Genomic DNA, 19,170 nt, shown 5'->3' on the forward strand with positions numbered 1-19,170 from the left:
CCCACAATTTATTTTTAATTTTTTTAATAATTATTTAAACTGTGAAGGATGACTTTTTAATAATTTTCAGACTTAGATCAAACAGTGTAAGGTCAAAGGTTTGAAAACTAACGGATAGGGCCATATTGAGACAATATTTCAAATATAGAGACAAATCGATGCAATTGAGAGTAGAGTGGAACAAGTTTTTCAACCCAAAGTTTAATTTTAAAATTGGGTTTAGTTTTTCACTTCAAATAAAGTTTGTAACTTTTCACCAATACAATACATCCCAATATCCCATTTCCACAACTTTTCTATAGTAAAAAAATAAAAAATAAAATAGAATGCTGTAAGTGTAAACATATACCCCCAATTTTGGAATGGTCCAGAATATATATATTATATATTATATTATTTTTTTGCTAGGTTTATAAATAAAAAGAAAAAATAGACCAATACAGGTCCCTATTATGATATTCAACCAAAAAAATAGACGAATACATAAAAAAATAAATAAATAAATTGTGATCATTCGACCAAAAAATAACCAATACAGACGTTAAAAAAAATTTAAAAAAAACGAAGGAAGAAAAGAATAGAAAGATGCCTATTGAGACTAGGAAAAATTTACATAGTGACACTACCTTTGAGGGATTGATTGATTATCCGAAGAAGAAGAAACATAGTATACAAACAACATTTGCACAAGAGGTACATATACTATACTCACACACAAGTGTGGTCCGAAAATGTCAAGAATCGAACTTTTTAAAAGGTTCAGACTTTGGAAGCAGCAAATTCTCGTTGAAATAATTGTGTTGCCAAAATCGATACCAACACAACAAAAATCGCCACGAAAATATAGGCCTTTTTTCGAGATTTACCAGTCTCTACAAAGCTCTCGTCTTTCGCAATTACTAAATTTGTGTTGCCGATTGTCGAACTGGAAGACTCTGTTGCATTCTCATTTACGACTGATTTCTCCACCTACATTATTGTCATAACAAAACGCAGGCATGTTCATAAGAGCTAATTAATTATCCCAAAATCTTATCCGAAGAACAACTATCATCATCTAATGTTAAAAAAAAAAACAAAAAAAAAACAAAATAAATAAATAAAATCGGGTGTTATTAGCGTCGCCTAGACAAGAATCTTCGAGGGCTGAACACGAGACAATCTAATTCGTAATACCAATTTTCACACTTCAAAAGTATGCAATTCAAGAAGGACGTTTTCAAGAAAAAGAACCGATTTTTCTCGCATATATTTTCGTAACCAACAGAAACAATTTAGATATTTAAAGGATCAAAATAAAAGAAACCTACTTGAAAGCTTTCCGACGAGATCTCAGTCTCTTTAATCAAAGAAGCTTCTACGGACTCAACAACCGATTCAATCCCGTCTCGCCGAGTTATATCCGCATTTCTCTCTTCTTTCTTAAATCTCTCTCTCAACAATTTGTTTTCCTTTGCCAAAGAGGTCAACTGCACTGAAAATTAAGTCAACCCATTTTCTATTTTACTCATATTCACTTGCAAAAATAAAAAATAATAATAATAAACGCACCTGTTTCTGTATACGTTCCCTCTCCGTCGCTAACTGCATAACCATATCCATAATAAGATCACTTTTAATACTAATTTCTTTCGCTCTCGATTTTTTCTCGATATCATTTTCCTTCAAAGAAGCCTCCATCAACCCCACTCTACTCCTCAAAAAGACGAGTTCTTTATTAAGTTCCGCATTTGTCTCCGATATTACAACGCACCGATCCTCCGCGACCTCTGTCTTGCTCTCAGCTTTCGCGACTTTTTGTTTCAGTTCCTCGATTAACGTTTCCATGTCCCAAATCGCAGTGTACAGCATATTCTGCTGCTCTTGGCTTGCTTCGGAGGTTGCCCTAGAATGCTGCAGCTGAATATCCAAATCCCGTAACTGCTTCTCGAATAAGCTCGCCTTTTTCGTACAGCTGTCGTTACTGCCTTTGAGAAAATCGAGCTCTTCGGTCAGTTCGATATTCGATTCTGTCAAGTTCGCAACTTTTTCTTCTGCACTGACCGCCCTACTCTCTGCAGCGTATAGATTCTCTTTTAAAGATTCGATTTCGCTTTCCATTGCTCGAAGCTGCTGTTGACTTTTTTCGGTCAATGCGTTGACTTTTTCGAGGCGGGATTCGGTTTCTTCGAGCTTCTGGGCTTTTTCTCTTAACCCCGTGACTTCTTCGTTGAGATTCTTGATTGAAGTTTCCTTTTCGTTTAACCGACTAGTACAATCTTGGATTTCGGATTTTAACTCTTGCTCTCTTTTATTTGAACTAATGAGATTGAAATGAAAAACCTGAACTTTTCCGAGCATTTCTTTCGAAATTCCCATTAAAACTTCGGATGTATTATCGGCTTCTAAGAACCTTCCCCATGCAACCTCGGCAGCTTCTTCCATGCAAACCGAGACTTTTTCTAACAAACCTATCTTAAACGTTAAATCTTCCTCGTTTTGTATCACCTCTGTCAGTTTCTTTTCAAGATCGAGCTCTCTTGCGAGAGATATTTCCAACATTCTTAAGACACGTCTTTGTTCGGCTGTTTGCGCTTCGGGCTTCCATTCCGTGGTTGCTAAACGAAGCTCTCCCTTTACACCCGTATTATACAAGTCGGATTTAACTGTGATTCAAAAAAAAAACATATCAGCAAGTAAAAAAAGATAGATGTTTTAAAATCGAGGTGGAAAAAATGGAAAAAAAGACATGTACTTACATTCGTTTTGTTTGAAGATGAACGATGTCATCTGCAACTTAGCTAATTGAATCTTCATCTCGAGAATACGCTCTTGTGACTGTTTTAATAAACCCTCAGAATCGTGCAATTTAGTGAGACATTCTTTAGAATTTACGGGAAGAGATATTTTATTAAGGGCAACGAGAATTAGGTCTTGAAGATTGGCTGTTACATTGTCCATCTCTCTTAGCTCGAGATTTAGTATGGCATAGAGCAGATCGAATGTGAAAGCTTTTTCGATAAATTCCGCTGAAATGTTATCGTTTTGGAAATCGATGGCTTCGATATCGTTTTCGCCAGCTAAGACATTCAGTAAGAGATTCTCCAAATTTGCGAGCTTTTCGGAGGAGTAGGCTAAGGTCATTTCCACTTCGTCGGATATTTTTAGGGCATTCTGTAATTCCACGTCATCATCGTGCAAGAACTTTTGCATGTCTGGATCAGCAATATCGGATGCGATAATCGCAGCTACTACATTGCTCGCCATTCCAACAACACGCAATCTATAACACAAACAACGAAATGGGGTTTCACCGAAAAATCCAATCTTGAATTTCGCTGCTTAGAAAAGCACTATAAATAAAAGTTGAAAAACACCACAATGAATCCTAGTTCTAGTAGAGGGTCCGATTCATCGACCCATTGACCCGATTAACCGACCCGTTGACTCTGGTCCGGGCCGAGTCGAACCGGACCCTTCTCCCATCTAACCGAGGCCCCCCAAATCATAAGAAAAAACATATAGCAACAAACAACAATCTAGGCAAATTTACCAATAGTTTACATTTCAAGATTCTCTTAAACCTATACATATATCATATATAGATGTATAGGTCACCATTGTTACTCTAGAATCAATCTTGCTCTACTTTCCCATCCCTTTAATTCCACTAATTAAAGAAGTAAAATCAAGCACCTCTCAATTGAAATATATCCATATTACCAGACTTAAAAAAGCAATCTTGAAAACAAAATAAAGAACCAATTAATCAAACAGCATAATCCACTAATTACACAAAAACCCACAATAAATTACTAATCAATCACAAAAAAAAAAAAAAAGAGCAATTCTTGGGTAAAGTGCATACCTTGAGCAAAATAGTTGGTGGGTTGTTTCTTGATCTCTTCAGTGTAGTGACAAAATCATGTAATGATTTCTTGTAATTAATACGCTGCCGTTTGGTTTAACGTACGAAGCATCAGCTCGGAAGTAAAATGAAAAGTCTTGTTGTGGAATATTTGATGCAGAACAGAGGGTGGGGTGCTAACGTGAGCCGTGGATACATACATATATATATACACACACAACTCAGAGGTCAACTGTTTGGTGGAATCGGTGGATGTAGTTAGTAGCTGCTTCTGTAAATATTTTTTGAATATTTAATATTTTTATTACATGATTAAATTAATTAATTACATGATGGTAATAAGAAGGAGAATATGATCATTAGCTGCATTGTGATTTGTCAATCACGGTATTTATGAGGCGTAATTACATCAAATGTAATTACTTTGTTAATTAATGATTAATGTATAGTTATATGGTGATAAAAGATTTATTTATTAGAGAGAGCAAGGCTACTCAAATTGTGGCACGAAATAAGATAAAGTAGTAATTTAAAAGTAGTGGGATTTTGAACCAATGATTAAAACAAACTAAAAATGACAACAAAGGTACCAAAAGGGAATATCGATGTGGGCCCACAACACGCTCTTCTACAATAAGTTTAGTTAACGCCCCCATGGTTCAAGATAAATATGGAGTATTTAAGTTTTTAGGGGCGTTCACTCGGTCAACTGGTAAATAGATCGAACCGAATCGAGCCAAAAGTTCGTTACGTGCCAAACATCAAACTGAAAAGTATGTTTAGTATTCGGTACATTGTACATTGTATATTGTATATGTATATTTTTTTTCTTTTATTTTAATTTTTTTTAAGGTTATAATAAATTGTAAAATACTTTTAGATTGATTGATATTTTTTCATTATTTACAAATTAGTCTATATTGATGATTATTTTTTTAGGGAAATTTGAATATCGAATTCAAGAATTAATTAGTTTGAATTTTTTTTTTTAAATGTTTTTAACATATTGAAATATACTTTTGGTTTTACTAATACCCAACCGAAAAAATCGAATTAGTTCGGTAAAAAATCGTACCGAACCGAATAGTTTGGTACTGTAAACGCACAAACTTTTGAAGTACCGAAATTCCGTTACCGTTCGGTACGTATCGAATGAACACCCCTTCCATCCCGAATTTGGCCGGATATTATATGTTATTTAAGGGCTCGTTTGGCTCCTAAGATAAAATGAACCGAAAATAGGCGTTTTGAAGATTGTCTGGAAAAAGGTGATTTCTTTTGTAAATTCACAACTCGAATAGGTACAAATTCCGAAATACTCGTTTCTAGTTTCTACCCGTTCGATTATCGTTCTTATATAGTAATTTCTAATTTGGAAACTCAATATACAGCATTTTTTTTTTATTTTCTAGTTTTATTTCGTTTCTTTTAATTATGTTTGAGCAAATGCAATTATTTTCTTGGTTAATAAAGTTAACTTAAATCTTAAAATAGGAGTTAAGAGAGATTAAAACTGAGAGGATGGAAGCTTATTGGGCTGTCTTATATAGGCTGGAGCTCTCTCATTAAGACTCACGTGGCTTTTAATTTTAATTATGGCCCAAGAAAAATAAATGAAAAACCCTATTATTTTGGTAGTATTTAATTTATTAGGATGGGCCAATTTAATTATACGTCCATGAATGATACCAAGCCCAAACCTTTTGTAATATATAACTTAGGTTCCGGAACCGCGATATAATGAATCGTAAAATTGTTGGTTTTGGGGCGGATTACGAACTTTTGGTTCGGATAGTTCCGATGGTTCACGATTTGTATTTATTTAGTTTGAACTATCTGTTCAACGATTTTTTGTTTTAAATTTATACGTAGTGGTGGAAATTAGACGGATCCGAGTTCATACTTTCAAAAAAAAAAACATCTATTTAAAGTGAATAACTAATTTCAGTTTCATGTCAAAAAATAAAAAAAGTTGCAATTAAATAAGTTGTTCCAAAATCAGAAATTTTCTGATCGAAATGGGCGAAATAAATGAAAAATCCAAATTTTTGTCACCTAATCTATAAAATACATGATGTTATTGACAATACAAGTGTAATTTTCAAAAAAAAGTGGAAATCCATTTTTTTGAATTTGGAATGGAAGTTATTGTCCCTAAATCAGAAAATTTTGAATCACAATCGATGAAAAGAAAATTAAAAAAAATGTTCCAAAATCGACTCTTAATCAAACTGTCGGTTGGCCGTATGAGATAAATTGAATCGTAAATGGAGCTTGCAATACGGATCATTTCACTGATCAGTGTCGATGAAAAATCAACTCGTGATCAATAGACTGGTTCGCGCGTCGTAAATGGAGCTTGCAATACAGATCATTTCACTGAACCAGCTTATGGTCGTACGACTTTCTCACGTTTTTTCTCCATTTACACTTTTTATAATTTATTTTTCTTAACACTAAAACTAAAGGTACAAAAAGGACCAAAGTGCAAGAAAAGTTTGGCCTAAAGTCACTACTAAGATAAACATCATCCATTATTCGAGTTCAACCTAATCATATGGAAAGTGTAACTTGGAGAGCCTATTTATCTAAGCCAATCAATTCAATAAAAAATAAATAAAAATTAATTGAGTATAAATTATCCAAATAATTTAAATTTCCCTAAAAAAAACACAAGTAAAATAAATAAAATATAATTATTTCCAAAATAAGAAAACCAAAATCGAAAAGAATGAGTAGACATCCAACTAATACATGTAATATCTATCTATCCCACGAATATGGGATAGTTAGGCAAATCTTTATTGGTGGGGTTTACATAAATCGGGATAGATTGATAAGTTGATAACTTTAATCCTGTTTCAGTTGATTGTTAATTTATGAAAGACAATCTATGTCACTCTCTTTATGATTAACAATCCTTGTGATTGTGACACCACTTCAATTTTTCTTTATTTTTTATTTTATTTTTTTTAACGGCAAGAAAATAATCTATTTATTAGCTGTCGCTTTCATTTTTCCGAACTAATTAATAATTATATTGCATTTTTTTTATTTTATTGCAACTTTCATGCTTTTAAGAATCTTATTCATATACAACCCACTTTGACCTAACATAGAATACCATATCTAAGTTAATGAATTAACAAAAGTGATGAAGTTGGTTCCAAATTGGTAGATCACATCATTATCTGATACGCACATCATTATCTGAAACAGGCGTCTAAATGAGTTGAGTCGACTCGATAAAAATTCTAACTCGAATTCGCTTTCTGACGAGTCGAATTCGAGTTCGCCAAAATAGTCAGGCTCGGCTAATTTACAGCACTAATCTGATATACCTAAACCAATACTTCCCACGTAATCATAGAGCTAAACCAACTCTCAATTGTTATAATGTCTCGTTATGTGATTGATTTATGTTCAGAAGAATCTAAATTAATTGAATCAAATTTGGCTTTAGTCCACCAGTTTCAAATTCAATTGGTCGAAAATTGACTTATACAATGTTCGTTCCTACTACAAAACTTACGAGCTTTATTTTATTTTATTAATGACATTTGACTTGATCGACCGAGGGTAATCATTTGTTCAATTATGAAGCACGATGCAATGATCCAACGCATTCTCAATCAAATCTTCGACTCGAACATAACTTTAAGGAATAAACTCGAGTGATTGTGCATTATATTATTTGCTTCAACTCTCTTAGATGTGATTGATAAATAAATTAATTAATTAATTAATTAAAAAAATAACTCTTTTAGATATGGCCCAAAAAAAAGAACCAAAAGTAGCTTTGAGGGGAAATCATTTATCAATGTTCTCACCATGTTGAGTAATCATATTTGCATGAAATTCACACCCCAAATATAAATAAATAAATAAATAAATAAAAGAAACATTAGTTTGGTGAATTGTCATGTCATTACCATATACTAAATCAATTTTATTTTTTATTTTTTTGGTATGAGAAAATAAGCATTTAATAATTGGGTTGTGTGGAAAGAGTTTGTAGAGGCAAAAAAACATAAAGTATAGTAGCCAACAAATGTTGAAAAAATAAAAAAAAGACGAGTGCTTTTAATTAAGATGCTATATGGACCATGCTCTACTTATGTGGAGTAGATATCATAGTATGCATTTGAACATGCAATGTTACTCCATCTTTGTCACTTCACATTAATATTTTGCTTATTTCCTCAAATTTATGGACTTGTGTTTGTATTAGTACTAGGGCTGTGCGTTGGTTGGTTTGGTTAAAAACCAGCCATAAAACCAACCCAACCCATCCAACCAACTTTGGTAAATATTGGAAACCGTTATCGACCCAACCTACATGGGTTGGGTGATGGTTGAAAACCAATTTAATGGGTTGGTTGGTGGTTTGGTTGATGGGTCATCCATCTAAATATTTTTTTTAATTTTTTATTAATATTTTATTACTTGTTACAACGCTATATCTTTTATAAATCAAATGTGACTAGTTCAATAATATTCAAATAAAAAATTCAAAATATTACGGGCATATATATTGCGATTAAACATAAATAGTTCAACAAATAATAATCGTCCAAATATTTAGACTATATGTCTTAAAATTAAAATAGTTAAAATTAGGTAATTATGTTTGATTTATTGATTTTAGGATTTTGTTAAATATTAAACAATTTAATAGATGTGATATAAAATAGAAATTTGAAATTAAAAATATTAAATATTTTAATTAAAATTAATAAATACTAAATTAATGTATAAAGTTGTTTGGCCGATATTAACCGACTAACCAACTTTTTAGCATATTAGAAACCATTATCGACCCAACTATACATGGGTTGGTTGACATTATCGACCCAACTTAAATGGGTCGGTTGATGGTTGATTAACCATCACAAATTGTGGGTCGAAAATGGGTTGGTTGGTGGTTAAAACCGATCCATGCACAGCCCTAATTAGTACATTTAATTTTCTTTTAGAAAAAAACTATGTACACACTATGCACTAGACTTGGGCATGGGTTGTTTGGGTACCGATCGGTCACTTACCTACCCGATTCGACCAAGCGATTTTGCAAAATATTGAAAATCATTACTGGTTCGATTGTTATGAGTCGGATATGGTTGTCAACCGACTTTGTCGGGTAAATAATTGGTTGTTATTGGTATTAAATTATCGGAATCTATTTTTTTTTAAAGAAAAATCATAAGATATTCAAAATTTTGAGAAAACTTATATAGGAAAAATATGAACTTTAAAATTAAGAGTTTTTTTTATACTAAATTTCTACGACAAGTAAATATAAGGGCAAATTACGGCCACCCTTTAAGTTATGGTCAAATTACGAAAACACCGCTTCTGTTTGGGTAATTATAGCCACCCCCTCAACTATGTATTATCTTACGAAAATACCCCTCCAGAGGTAAATTTAGGGATGTTAAATCGGTAAAACTGGACCGAAATTTCGTTACAACAACATTTCATACATTTTACCGAACTGGATATACGATTTGGTTCGGTAAATAACCGAATTACATAAGTTTTATGTAAAAATATTTAAAAGGAGGGGGTGTTGTAATTACCAAAACAAGGGGTTTTTTTTTCGTAATATGACCACCATACCTCAGAGGAGTGACCGTAATTTGCCCATATATAATGAGGAATATAAAATAAGAATCTTAAATAGAAATCGTATGTAAATATTTGTAAAATAGAAATAAGACTTTTATATATTATTTTAACTTATAAAAAATAAGAATTACATTTAAAATTTTATAATAGATTTTTATTATTAAAAATTCGGTTGGTTTGTTAATATTAACCAACCGATTTTTAAGTAAACTGAAAACCATCGACCGACTCATTTATATACGGGTCAGTCAAAATTAACGAGCCAACTATATGGACCAATTAATTATCAGTTATCGACGAAGAAAAATAGATCAAAACTGGATTAACTGACCGATAAAACCGATACATGCCAATCTTAATATGCACACCTATACTTGTACATATTAGACCTAATTCCTAGTGAATTAAGAAACATAAAGAAACATTAGTGTAAACACTGATTGAATTAGCTGTTATGAATCTGAACTAGTACTTAACTAGTGGGTTTGACCAGAAATTAATAATCACAATGTACAATACTTTATAATAATAATAATAATTAGCACGCAATACGTAATCATAGGATTGATTTAATTTTAATTAACATGCACGTATTTCCATAAATTTTTATTACTCACCACTACTCACAAATTAAGTACAGTGATGGATTTGACATAATTTCAAACCGTGCTTCCTTCTAATTGATTAAAGCTCCAAACCAACTTTACTTTATCAAAATCTCCAAAGCGTGTACACACCCACATATATATATATATATATATATATATATATATATATATATATATATATATATATATATATATATATTTTCTTTTGTCAATTAAAAAAAAATACTCCCTCCGTTCCAAATTAACTCTCACTTTGGGGAGTTTTTTTTTCCATATCATCTGTCACTTTATAATTCCAATGATACATTAATTATTGTTTTCTCAATTATGCCCTTATTAGTTATTACTCTTAATTAGTTGAGATATAATTAAGCATATGGGTATTTTAGTCATATTATACGTATTTTTCTAAAATCCACACATATTTATTAATTTTCTTAATAAGCGTGCAACAGCTCAAAACGACATTTATTTTAAAACGGAGGGAGTATATATAAAGAGAGAGAGTAATCATCAAATTAAAGAAAGAGGTTTTGGTTAAATGTTAAAGAATTGTAAAGCTATCTCGAATCCCCAACTCGAAATCTCCAATTTCATGTTGCTTGAAGGGATTTATTATTATTATTATTATTATTTTCTATTAATTATTAATTTATTAATTAATTTATCTTTTTTAGCTTTTCGAAAAGAAGAGCCAAATGCCAACCATGAAACAACTCTCACTCTAAGTATTATTTTAATTGCATAGGCTAAATCTATATTGTTTTTACATGTACAAACTCTAATCAATAACGAGAGCACAAAATTCCACGTGGCGACGCCCTATTCGTGACATCCGTGGCTATGTATATTCTAATTGGAGGATAAAATAAAAGGAGCCCTACCAAAGGAATCTAATCAACTTTTTTAATTTTTATTATTATTTATTTATTTTTATAAATATATATAAAGGGGGTGAGGGGTGGTAGGTTGTTTTTATTTCATCGTCTTCTTGTTTTTAGTTTTTACTATCTTGTTGTAGATTTTTGCCCATGGTTTCTTGTGTATGCAATGTACGTATACATTCATGTAACTTAGGTAGAAATCTGTTGTATTTAATACTCCCTCCGTCCCAATTTAAGTGACGTTTTAGGTTGTTGCACACATATTAAGAAAATCAATAAATGTGTATAGATTATAGTAAAAAACATAGGAAAATACTAATATATCCTTGACATTAATTGTTTTACAACTAACTAATTAGGAGTGATAAAGGGTAAAATTGAAAATAGTGCAATTAATGATGCATTGAAAATCTAAAATGACAAATAATTTGGGACAAGAAAAACTCTCTAAAAAGACATATAATATGGGACAGAGGGAGTACTATTTAACTAACAAAAATAATCACAATATACTTACATTCCCGAATAAGTTATTTACTGCAAAAAGTTGAGTAATAACTTCAAATTCTGGATAGGTTTTTATTTTAACCTTAGTTCTCGATAGGAAATGCTAAATGCAGTTTCAAATTGGTTGACTAAGTTCATAATTTACGATCTTTCCACTTTCTAAAGTGAGAATTTATCGATCAAATTATTTCTTTCCACGGTTAACTAAATTATTAGCAACCTAGTAATTAATTATCGCACGAAAACGAGTTCATTTGCAAATACACATGTGTACATATGAGTAAACGAAGCGGATGGACAAAGTTAGATAGAGAAATATATTAAAATTATGAACAATATGAATGAAACACAAATAATACTATTTAACATTTCGTTTCCCGTTACATATATCTCCAGTGGCAGACCAATATTGTTCAAATTCCTATTATTTTATATAATTTTTTTTAAAGAAAATGGTAGGTTGAAAAAACTTTTCTGAACTTAGGCTAAATTATAAAAAATACCTCCAACTATTTGTAATTATCAAAAAAAACCCAACATTTGTTTTCGTCTTACATCGACCACTTATGGTGTGATTTGTCATGAAATCTTTTTGAGTCGAGGAATATTTTTTCTTTAAAAAATAGCAGAAAGTAATGTCACACGTATGCAAGGGGTATAATCGATATTTTTTGGGAATAATCCCTCAACTAAAAAAGATTCCACAAAATATCACATCGTAAAAAATCTGTGTAATACGGAAACATGTCAGAGGGTATTGATAATTATGGATTAATAGCAAAGGCATTTTCTGTAATTTAATCTAAATTCAGGGGTTTGCATAACTTACCCAAAAAAATCATAAACTTTTTAATGCATTCGGTCCCTCTGATTTAAAATCCCGGCATCGCTTAAATCTATGAATCTGTGTCATAAGGGTTATCTAAACAACAATATTAATTGATAGTTGATATATCACATCATATATCAAAAAATGATTTATCTGAAAAGAAAAAAAAAAGTCTTATTTTATGACTTTTAAAAGAAGTGATTCATTTCAAATAAAACAGCTGGAATGAATTATATTAAGATGTTCATCCAACTGTCTAAAAAAAAAAAAAAAATTGGTAGTTTTATTATTTTAAATGGAATATTTTGGATGAGCCATGGTTTTTGCTTCTAGACGTTCCTAGAAAAATCAACCCCAATCAATACAAATCATTTTTAGTCCTTACATAAACTATTTGATTAAATTAATTAATTATTGGATTAAATATTTGGTATAATTAAGAATATGTAAAGCAGATTCGATGATTATAAGATTTGGATCTTTGAGGTATGCAAGTCCCAATGCCAACTAATAATGACATGAGATAATTAAAAAGAAAAAAAAAAAAAAAAAGGACAGTCAGTCTTTCAACACACAGCTGCAGCAGTTTTAAAAAAATAGTTTTTTTTTTTAATTTGAGAAAAAAATAAATAACTTAGCAAAATATTATTATTATTTCATAATCTTAATTAGTTCCTCTTTTAATACAGTCGTGGTCAACATATTTGAGTAGTATTCCAAATGGGTTAATGATATGCTTATACCGGTCATACACAACAAGTGATTTTTATCCATTGATGTGGTTAAATAATCGTCTTCTAAACTTACGTACATATGGTTTGTGTGTATAATTATGTACTGATCAACGGTCAATAATTATCCGATGTGTTTCAATGTGTGCAACGTCAAATAAACCGCATTGACGCATTCTATGTGAGAAGTAGCGAATTATATATATTTTAGGTAAATTATCATAATTCAGACATTTATATTTTAGGATAAATAACAACCATCTCCTGAGGAAAAGTGTAATTACAAAAAAAACTCCATATTAATAGAAATTACATACATGCCCAAGTAGCTTGTAAATTTCCTACATCAACTCCCTACAAAAGAGTGTAAATATAAGAAATTTACAAATTGCAGGATGTGAATGTAACTAGGAAAAAATGAAGAGTGTTTTCATAAATAAACTAAGCTACCCTAAATTTTACTACTCGATCTTCCTTATTTCAATTGTCAGTAGAACCCTATAGTGATAATCGAAACAACATTAAGAATATTAACATATACGTATTCTAGAAATAATCTAATAAATTGACTAAAATACCCCTTAAGTTAATTGTTTCATTTCAATATTAATTCTCTCCAATGAATTGAGAAAGTTACAATAAATGTTTCATGATATTTATAACGTTATTACTTATTACAAATAATTAAAATATATTTTTTTCTAAAAAGCGATAAATAATATACTTTAACAAAAGTCGACTGCATCTTTTCCCGTGGTGCTTTTCTGCAATATTTGATTTTAACTTGTGTTTTTTCGTGAACTTCTGAAAATTAATAATAATGATTGTACATGTATTGAGGTTGAAAATTGAATGTCGACATTCAATTTTACTATCTTATTTTATTTAAAATAATTTCAACATTTTATTTTAGAAATTGTTAATACTAATTTTCTGTAATTCATTGCCAATTATCTTGATAGTACTAGCATGTTTTGTTAAGATGTCTTAACAAAACATGCTAGTACTATCAAGATAATTGGCAATGAATTACTGAAAATTAGTATTAACAATTTCTAAAATGAAATGTTGAAATTATTTTAAATAAACTAAGATAGTAAAATTTCTGAAAATTGGAAGTGAGATTTAAAAAATTGGTTAGTAATAAAATACAGCAGCAATCTCCCAGAAAATTGCATAATATTGTTAGCGAACGTTTGAAAACTAGTAGTTAATTTGTGAAAATTGTCAGTGAACTTCTGGAAAAAAAAAATCAAAATGTACCAACGAAAAATTGAAAATTCACACCGAATTTGATTTATGGTCATGAACATCCACCATTCACAGACGCGTCTACACTACTTTCTACGACTTTTAGCCACTAAAAATGCGAGATACTTATATCGAAACAGAAATAAAAATAAAAATTAATGTGCTATTGGTAAAGGAATCCCTTATAGGAACTTTTAACTAATTGTTTGGTCCCTTTCCCATGTTTTTGGGCAAAAAAATACGTGGCATGGAATACATACCTATAAATATATGGTATTCAAGCTATCAAAGGTGCAATTTTTTTTTAGTAATGAATGAACTGCAGCCAATTATATAGGTCCACGTGGTAAATAGTTTGAAAAGTATACGAGAGCCATAAATCACACTAGACTAACCATGTGTGACAAGCTCTACCTAACGACAACGACTGTTGACAAAAAAATTCGAACATGAACATGAATCAGTTGACACAGACTTACTTACTCCAACCACTAAGATATACTTACTAAAAAGAAAATAAGGCATATTCCTTAGATTAGTAGACATGGTATAGAAGTAACCCAAAGGCCAAGTGGCCAAGAAAAGTGTGAAAACAAGCTAGATAAAGCTAATAAGCCTAGTAGCCTAATTAAAAAATTACTACTTAATTAGCTCTTCTTCCAATCAGTAATCAAGGACATTGTCTTCAAAAGATTAGTAAATTCACTAATTAATCTAATGTATTAAGAGTTGGCATTGTCAGTTTGCCAGTTTTATCTTTTATTACTAAAAAAATAATCATACAACACACACACACACACAAAGTACACAAACAAAAGTAAAGTTAAACTAATAAAGCTGTAAAACTAATGACATGCCTTAAGCTACAAATCATGAGACTTACTACTAAAGTTTGGATAACAATTATACTTTGGTAATATTACATATTTTTAGTATGGAGAAGAAGGTAGAATAATGTTGAAGTGAAAAAAAAAGAATATTTTTAAATATAAATAAATTACACTAGACATAGTTAATAAGCTATGTGCATGCAATAAGATAATTCAAATTCGAATTATTTCACAACCAACCATATAGTAAACGTACACTGTTGTATGATAGTTAGCAAAGAGCATACGAGAGACGTAAACAACATTAGGCTAATATTGTGTGACTAGCTCGACTTAGCGACCGTTGACAAGAGATTTCGAACTTTGGTCAATTGACACATGCTTATTTGCTCCATCCGTTAGACCATCCCGAACTTAATTATGTAGAAATGTGACCGATGAGTAATAGAAAAATATTTTCAAATTATACATATACTTGTATATACCATTTTACAAATTAAATAACATTTTAATATATATATTATAAAAAAAAAAAAAAAAAACACACCCCATAGCAAACAAAGTCAACCTTGGACATTCATTCAAATTTCGAATCACTGTACTAACTAATTTCTTTTATAAACTAGTATTTATTTATTTTCTTGAAAATCAGAAAATAGCTGATTTAATAATAATAATGATAATAATATGTTTAAACAAATTTTAAGAAATAATTAATTAGCAGTGGCGGTGGTTAGTGGTTAATGATGAAGAGCTCTGTAATTTATGCAAAGGCGTGTAGGGGTAGTATAAATGCACCATCTTTCCTTCTAAGCTTTCCCTTTTCCTCTTCCTTCAAATAAATAACCCCATTTTCTCTCTCTACATCTCATTTAACTCTCTCTCTCTCTAGTTTCTGATCTTGTATACCTCTCTCTCTCCTTCTTTATTGTTTCTCTTGAATGCTCAGATCACTGTACACCAGTACGTAACAGCCTCAAGTTTGAATAACAAGCCCATAAATTCAAATTTCCAACTAAACAAAAAACAAAAAACAAAAAAAAAAAAGTGAACTTTTTTTTTTTTTGTTTTTTTTTTAAAATTTCTCCTCGAACCGCTGTTAGAGAAACCACTACAGAAGTTCTTAAAGACAGCCCACAATCTCAAAATGGTATCTTTCTTCATTTTTATTTATTAAATTTTGCATTTTTGCCCACTTTTAGTTCTGTTTACTCAGACCATGGTGTTTGTTTTCTGTATGAGTCTGTTATAGTTATTTATTACGCTGAAATTATGTCTCTGATTCTGTTGACTGTGGGGGGCTCTCAGTCTCAGCTATTTATTGTGTGTGTTTGTGTGTGTTTTTTTTCCTGTGCATTAATGGTGCTGCTTTAATTTCAGTGAAAAAAAATAAAAATTAAAGCTTTGGAAAATAGCTGTAGCAGCACTGTTGTGGTGGCATTCAGTTACATGTTTCTGGGCTCTGTTTTTTGTTTTGATTCGATTCAATTTAATAATTATTTAATTTATGTGTAAAATTATCTGTTCAGCTGTTTCTTGAAAGATAACCATTTTCAAGAAACTCAACCTCGTACCCTAGAAATTTAGGTTTTTTTTTTGTTTTTTCTTGTTTTTGTGGTTAGTGATTAGTGCTCTGTTTGGCTGATTTTGTAGCTCATGTGAAGAAGAAAAAGAAGAAGATGGATATGTCTGGAAAGAGCACTAACGTTGAGCAGCCACAAAAGGGGGGCGAAGACCCCCTAAACTACCACACACCAAACATGTCTTCTTCGGAGTGGCAAGTTGGTGTGAATAATCTGACAAACTCGTCCGTAATTGGGATGATTCCGATGGGCAATTCCATGGTGGATTCGTCGGCCTGTTCCTCCGGCCACATGGCCGATTCTTTCCACCCTCCGATTTGGGATCAGCCGATCAACGGCCAGGGTTTAGGTATCTTTCTACCGCCTGGTATGCTCCCTCAATTTCCGGCCGATTCGGGGTTTATCGAACGAGCGGCTAGGTTTTCTTGCTTCGGCGAAATGATGAGCCCTTTTAGCAGCATCCATGACCACCCTATGAACCCTCCTTACTCCTCCCGGGGGCCCGGCCCGATGGTGGTGCGTGGACCCCATGAGGGTTTCGAGCGTGGTCCCCACGAGGGTCTTGTTGTGGGCCCTCACGAAGAAGTTGCGAAACGAGGAGGTGAAGGGTCGGATGACGAGGCTGAATTTAGCGGCCGTGGTGGTGGTGGTGGAGAGGAGTTTTCCGGCAAAGGGGCTGGCAGTGGTAAGAAGAGGAAGAGAGGAGGGGGGCAGAACAGTGAGAATGAGGAGAATAATGAAGCGACGAAAACGGCATCTATTGAGACAGTTAAAGAAACGGAGGAAATTAAACGAACGAGCGATCAAAACCCTAGTTCGGCGGGTAAGTCCGGTGGGAAAAACGGTAAGCAAGGTGGGTCCCAAAGCTCGGATCCACCAAAGGAAGATTATATACACATTAGAGCTCGAAGAGGTCAGGCCACGAATAGCCACAGTCTTGCTGAGAGGGTAAAGAGTCTTCCGTAAAAGATTTTTTTTTTTAATTCATTTTATTGAATTGAATTCGGTGATTGATTACATCGATAATAATGTAGGTGAGGAGGGAGAAGATTAGTGAAAGGATGAAATTTCTTCAGGATCTTGTACCTGGTTGCAGCAAGGTTTGTACTTTGTAGGCTTGATTTTACAATTCAATTATTAAATTAAAATCCCTAATTTTTATCTTATCAGGTCACGGGGAAAGCGGTAATGCTCGATGAAATAATCAATTACGTGCAGTCGCTGCAGCGCCAGGTCGAGGTATTATTTATTGATAACCACTTATTAGCAATTGATATATATATATACAGTGTTCGATCATATGTATATATTATTGCATTTACGACTCTGTTTTTTCAGTTCCTGTCAATGAAGCTTGCAACGGTGAATCCTCGTTTGGACTTCAATATCGAAGGGCTTCTAGCTAAGGATGTAAGAACACGTTTCACCTTCGACTACAAATAAATTTAATTTCCGTATTTTGCGTCTAATAAAAAAGTAATAAAATAAACCGATGATACGATAGATTATACAGCCACGAGGAGGTGGCATATCTTCATCATCGTCAATGGTTTTTCCGACCGACATGACAATGCCGTTTCTGCCGATTCATCCTTCACAAATCCAAGCTTGCCACCCGAGCAACTCTTCCGAATCTCTTCGAAGAACGATTAATCTCCAATCGACTGCTACTGTCATTGGAGGCTTTAAAGAATCCACATCATCTCAAGTAAATACATCTTTTTTTAACATCACATATTTACATATAAAAAAGATCGATTTTTTAAATAATATTTTTGTTACATTTTGCAATATAGGTGCCGACTGTATGGGAGGACGAGCTTCACAACGTGGTTCATATGGGCTTCAACTCGAGCACTCCTCCTAATAGCCAAGATTTAAGTGGTATATATATATATATATATATATATATATATATATATATATACACACACACACATTATATATATAGCTGAATTAACTTCATTTTTAGTGGTTTAAGTTCTTGAATTGAATGCATATATTTTTTTTTCAGGTTCTCTACCTCCAGGGCATATGAAAGCTGAACCCTGATTTTTTCTTAAAATTTTAATTTATGTGTATTTAATAATTTGGTCCTTCTTTTTATCCTTTGCTGAAAGACCCATCTTCCGGGGGCCTGACAGCAATATTAGAGTTCACCTACTCCTCTATCCAGAAGCTTATCCCCTGTCTGGAAATTCAAGAAGATACAAAGCCTAGATAGCAATAGAAAAATCATGACCTTTGTGCAGTTACGATCCAATTATCGTAAGGCGGGCCCACGCTCGAGTTCGGGCTTATTTTCGAGTGCGAATTTTATGTATTTTGAGTGATTAGAGGAAAACAAGATCAGGGTTTGTGTTTCATTATTGAATTATGATTGGGGTATGAGCTATTATTCTTGTTCAGTCTATTCCTTTTTTCTTAGCCTGTAAATATTATTATTGTATTGAAAGATTAGTAGTTGCTTGT

General features: G+C 32.1%; 2 protein-coding genes across 5 annotated transcripts; one reads left to right on the forward strand and one right to left on the reverse strand.

Moving 5' to 3' along the window:
- Nucleotides 1-484: 484 nt before the first annotated feature.
- On the reverse strand, nucleotides 485-4,384 carry LOC105967658 (WPP domain-interacting tail-anchored protein 2). 2 transcript variants are annotated; one of them, XR_016034761.1, is made up of 5 exons: nucleotides 3,848-4,081; nucleotides 2,739-3,262; nucleotides 1,552-2,645; nucleotides 1,311-1,474; nucleotides 485-969 (listed from the first exon to the last, which is right to left on the reverse strand). XR_016034761.1 is itself a non-coding variant. In XM_012992272.2 (5 exons), exons 2-5 carry the CDS (start codon nucleotides 3,244-3,246, stop codon nucleotides 760-762), a joined length of 1,971 nt encoding a protein of 656 aa, XP_012847726.2. In that variant the 5' UTR covers nucleotides 3,247-3,262; nucleotides 3,848-4,384; the 3' UTR covers nucleotides 485-759. The 2 variants fall into 2 exon arrangements, 1 of the variants encoding a protein (XP_012847726.2); XM_012992272.2 differs by having other exon boundaries at nucleotides 1,311-1,469; nucleotides 3,848-4,384.
- An 11,446-nt stretch (nucleotides 4,385-15,830) lies between these two features.
- LOC105967615 (basic helix-loop-helix (bHLH) DNA-binding superfamily protein) lies at nucleotides 15,831-19,111 on the forward strand. 3 transcript variants are annotated; one of them, XM_088826405.1, is made up of 8 exons: nucleotides 15,831-16,265; nucleotides 16,769-17,646; nucleotides 17,733-17,798; nucleotides 17,869-17,937; nucleotides 18,037-18,108; nucleotides 18,203-18,406; nucleotides 18,495-18,582; nucleotides 18,713-19,111. In XM_088826405.1, exons 2-8 carry the CDS (start codon nucleotides 16,795-16,797, stop codon nucleotides 18,748-18,750), a joined length of 1,389 nt encoding a protein of 462 aa, XP_088682531.1. In that variant the 5' UTR covers nucleotides 15,831-16,265; nucleotides 16,769-16,794; the 3' UTR covers nucleotides 18,751-19,111. The 3 variants fall into 3 exon arrangements, with proteins under 3 accessions (XP_088682531.1, XP_088682532.1, XP_088682530.1); XM_088826406.1 differs by having other exon boundaries at nucleotides 15,912-16,265; nucleotides 18,212-18,406; XM_088826404.1 differs by lacking the exon at nucleotides 15,831-16,265 and adding an exon at nucleotides 16,284-16,350.
- Nucleotides 19,112-19,170: the final 59 nt, after the last annotated feature.

Source organism: Erythranthe guttata, chromosome 12 (genome assembly GCF_056151865.1).
Source record: "Erythranthe guttata isolate IM_541 chromosome 12, IM_541, whole genome shotgun sequence".
NCBI classification, from domain to species: Eukaryota; Viridiplantae; Streptophyta; class Magnoliopsida; order Lamiales; family Phrymaceae; genus Erythranthe; species Erythranthe guttata.

Excerpts from the sequence above, each read along its gene's own strand:
- LOC105967615 (XM_088826404.1), top strand. Across the intron at positions 17,799-17,868 it reads TTGTACCTGGTTGCAGCAAG|GTCACGGGGAAAGCGGTAAT; the intron begins GTTTGTACTTTG and ends TTATCTTATCAG. Across the intron at positions 18,407-18,494 it reads AAGAATCCACATCATCTCAA|GTGCCGACTGTATGGGAGGA; the intron begins GTAAATACATCT and ends TTTGCAATATAG.
- LOC105967658 (XM_012992272.2), bottom strand. The coding sequence starts at position 3,246 with ATGGCGAGCAATGTAGTAGCTGCGATTATCGCATCCGATATTGCTGAT. Across the intron at positions 2,646-2,738 it reads CATCTTCAAACAAAACGAAT|TTAAATCCGACTTGTATAAT; the intron begins GTAAGTACATGT and ends TTTGAATCACAG. Across the intron at positions 970-1,310 it reads TCTCGTCGGAAAGCTTTCAA|GTGGAGAAATCAGTCGTAAA; the intron begins GTAGGTTTCTTT and ends ACAATAATGTAG.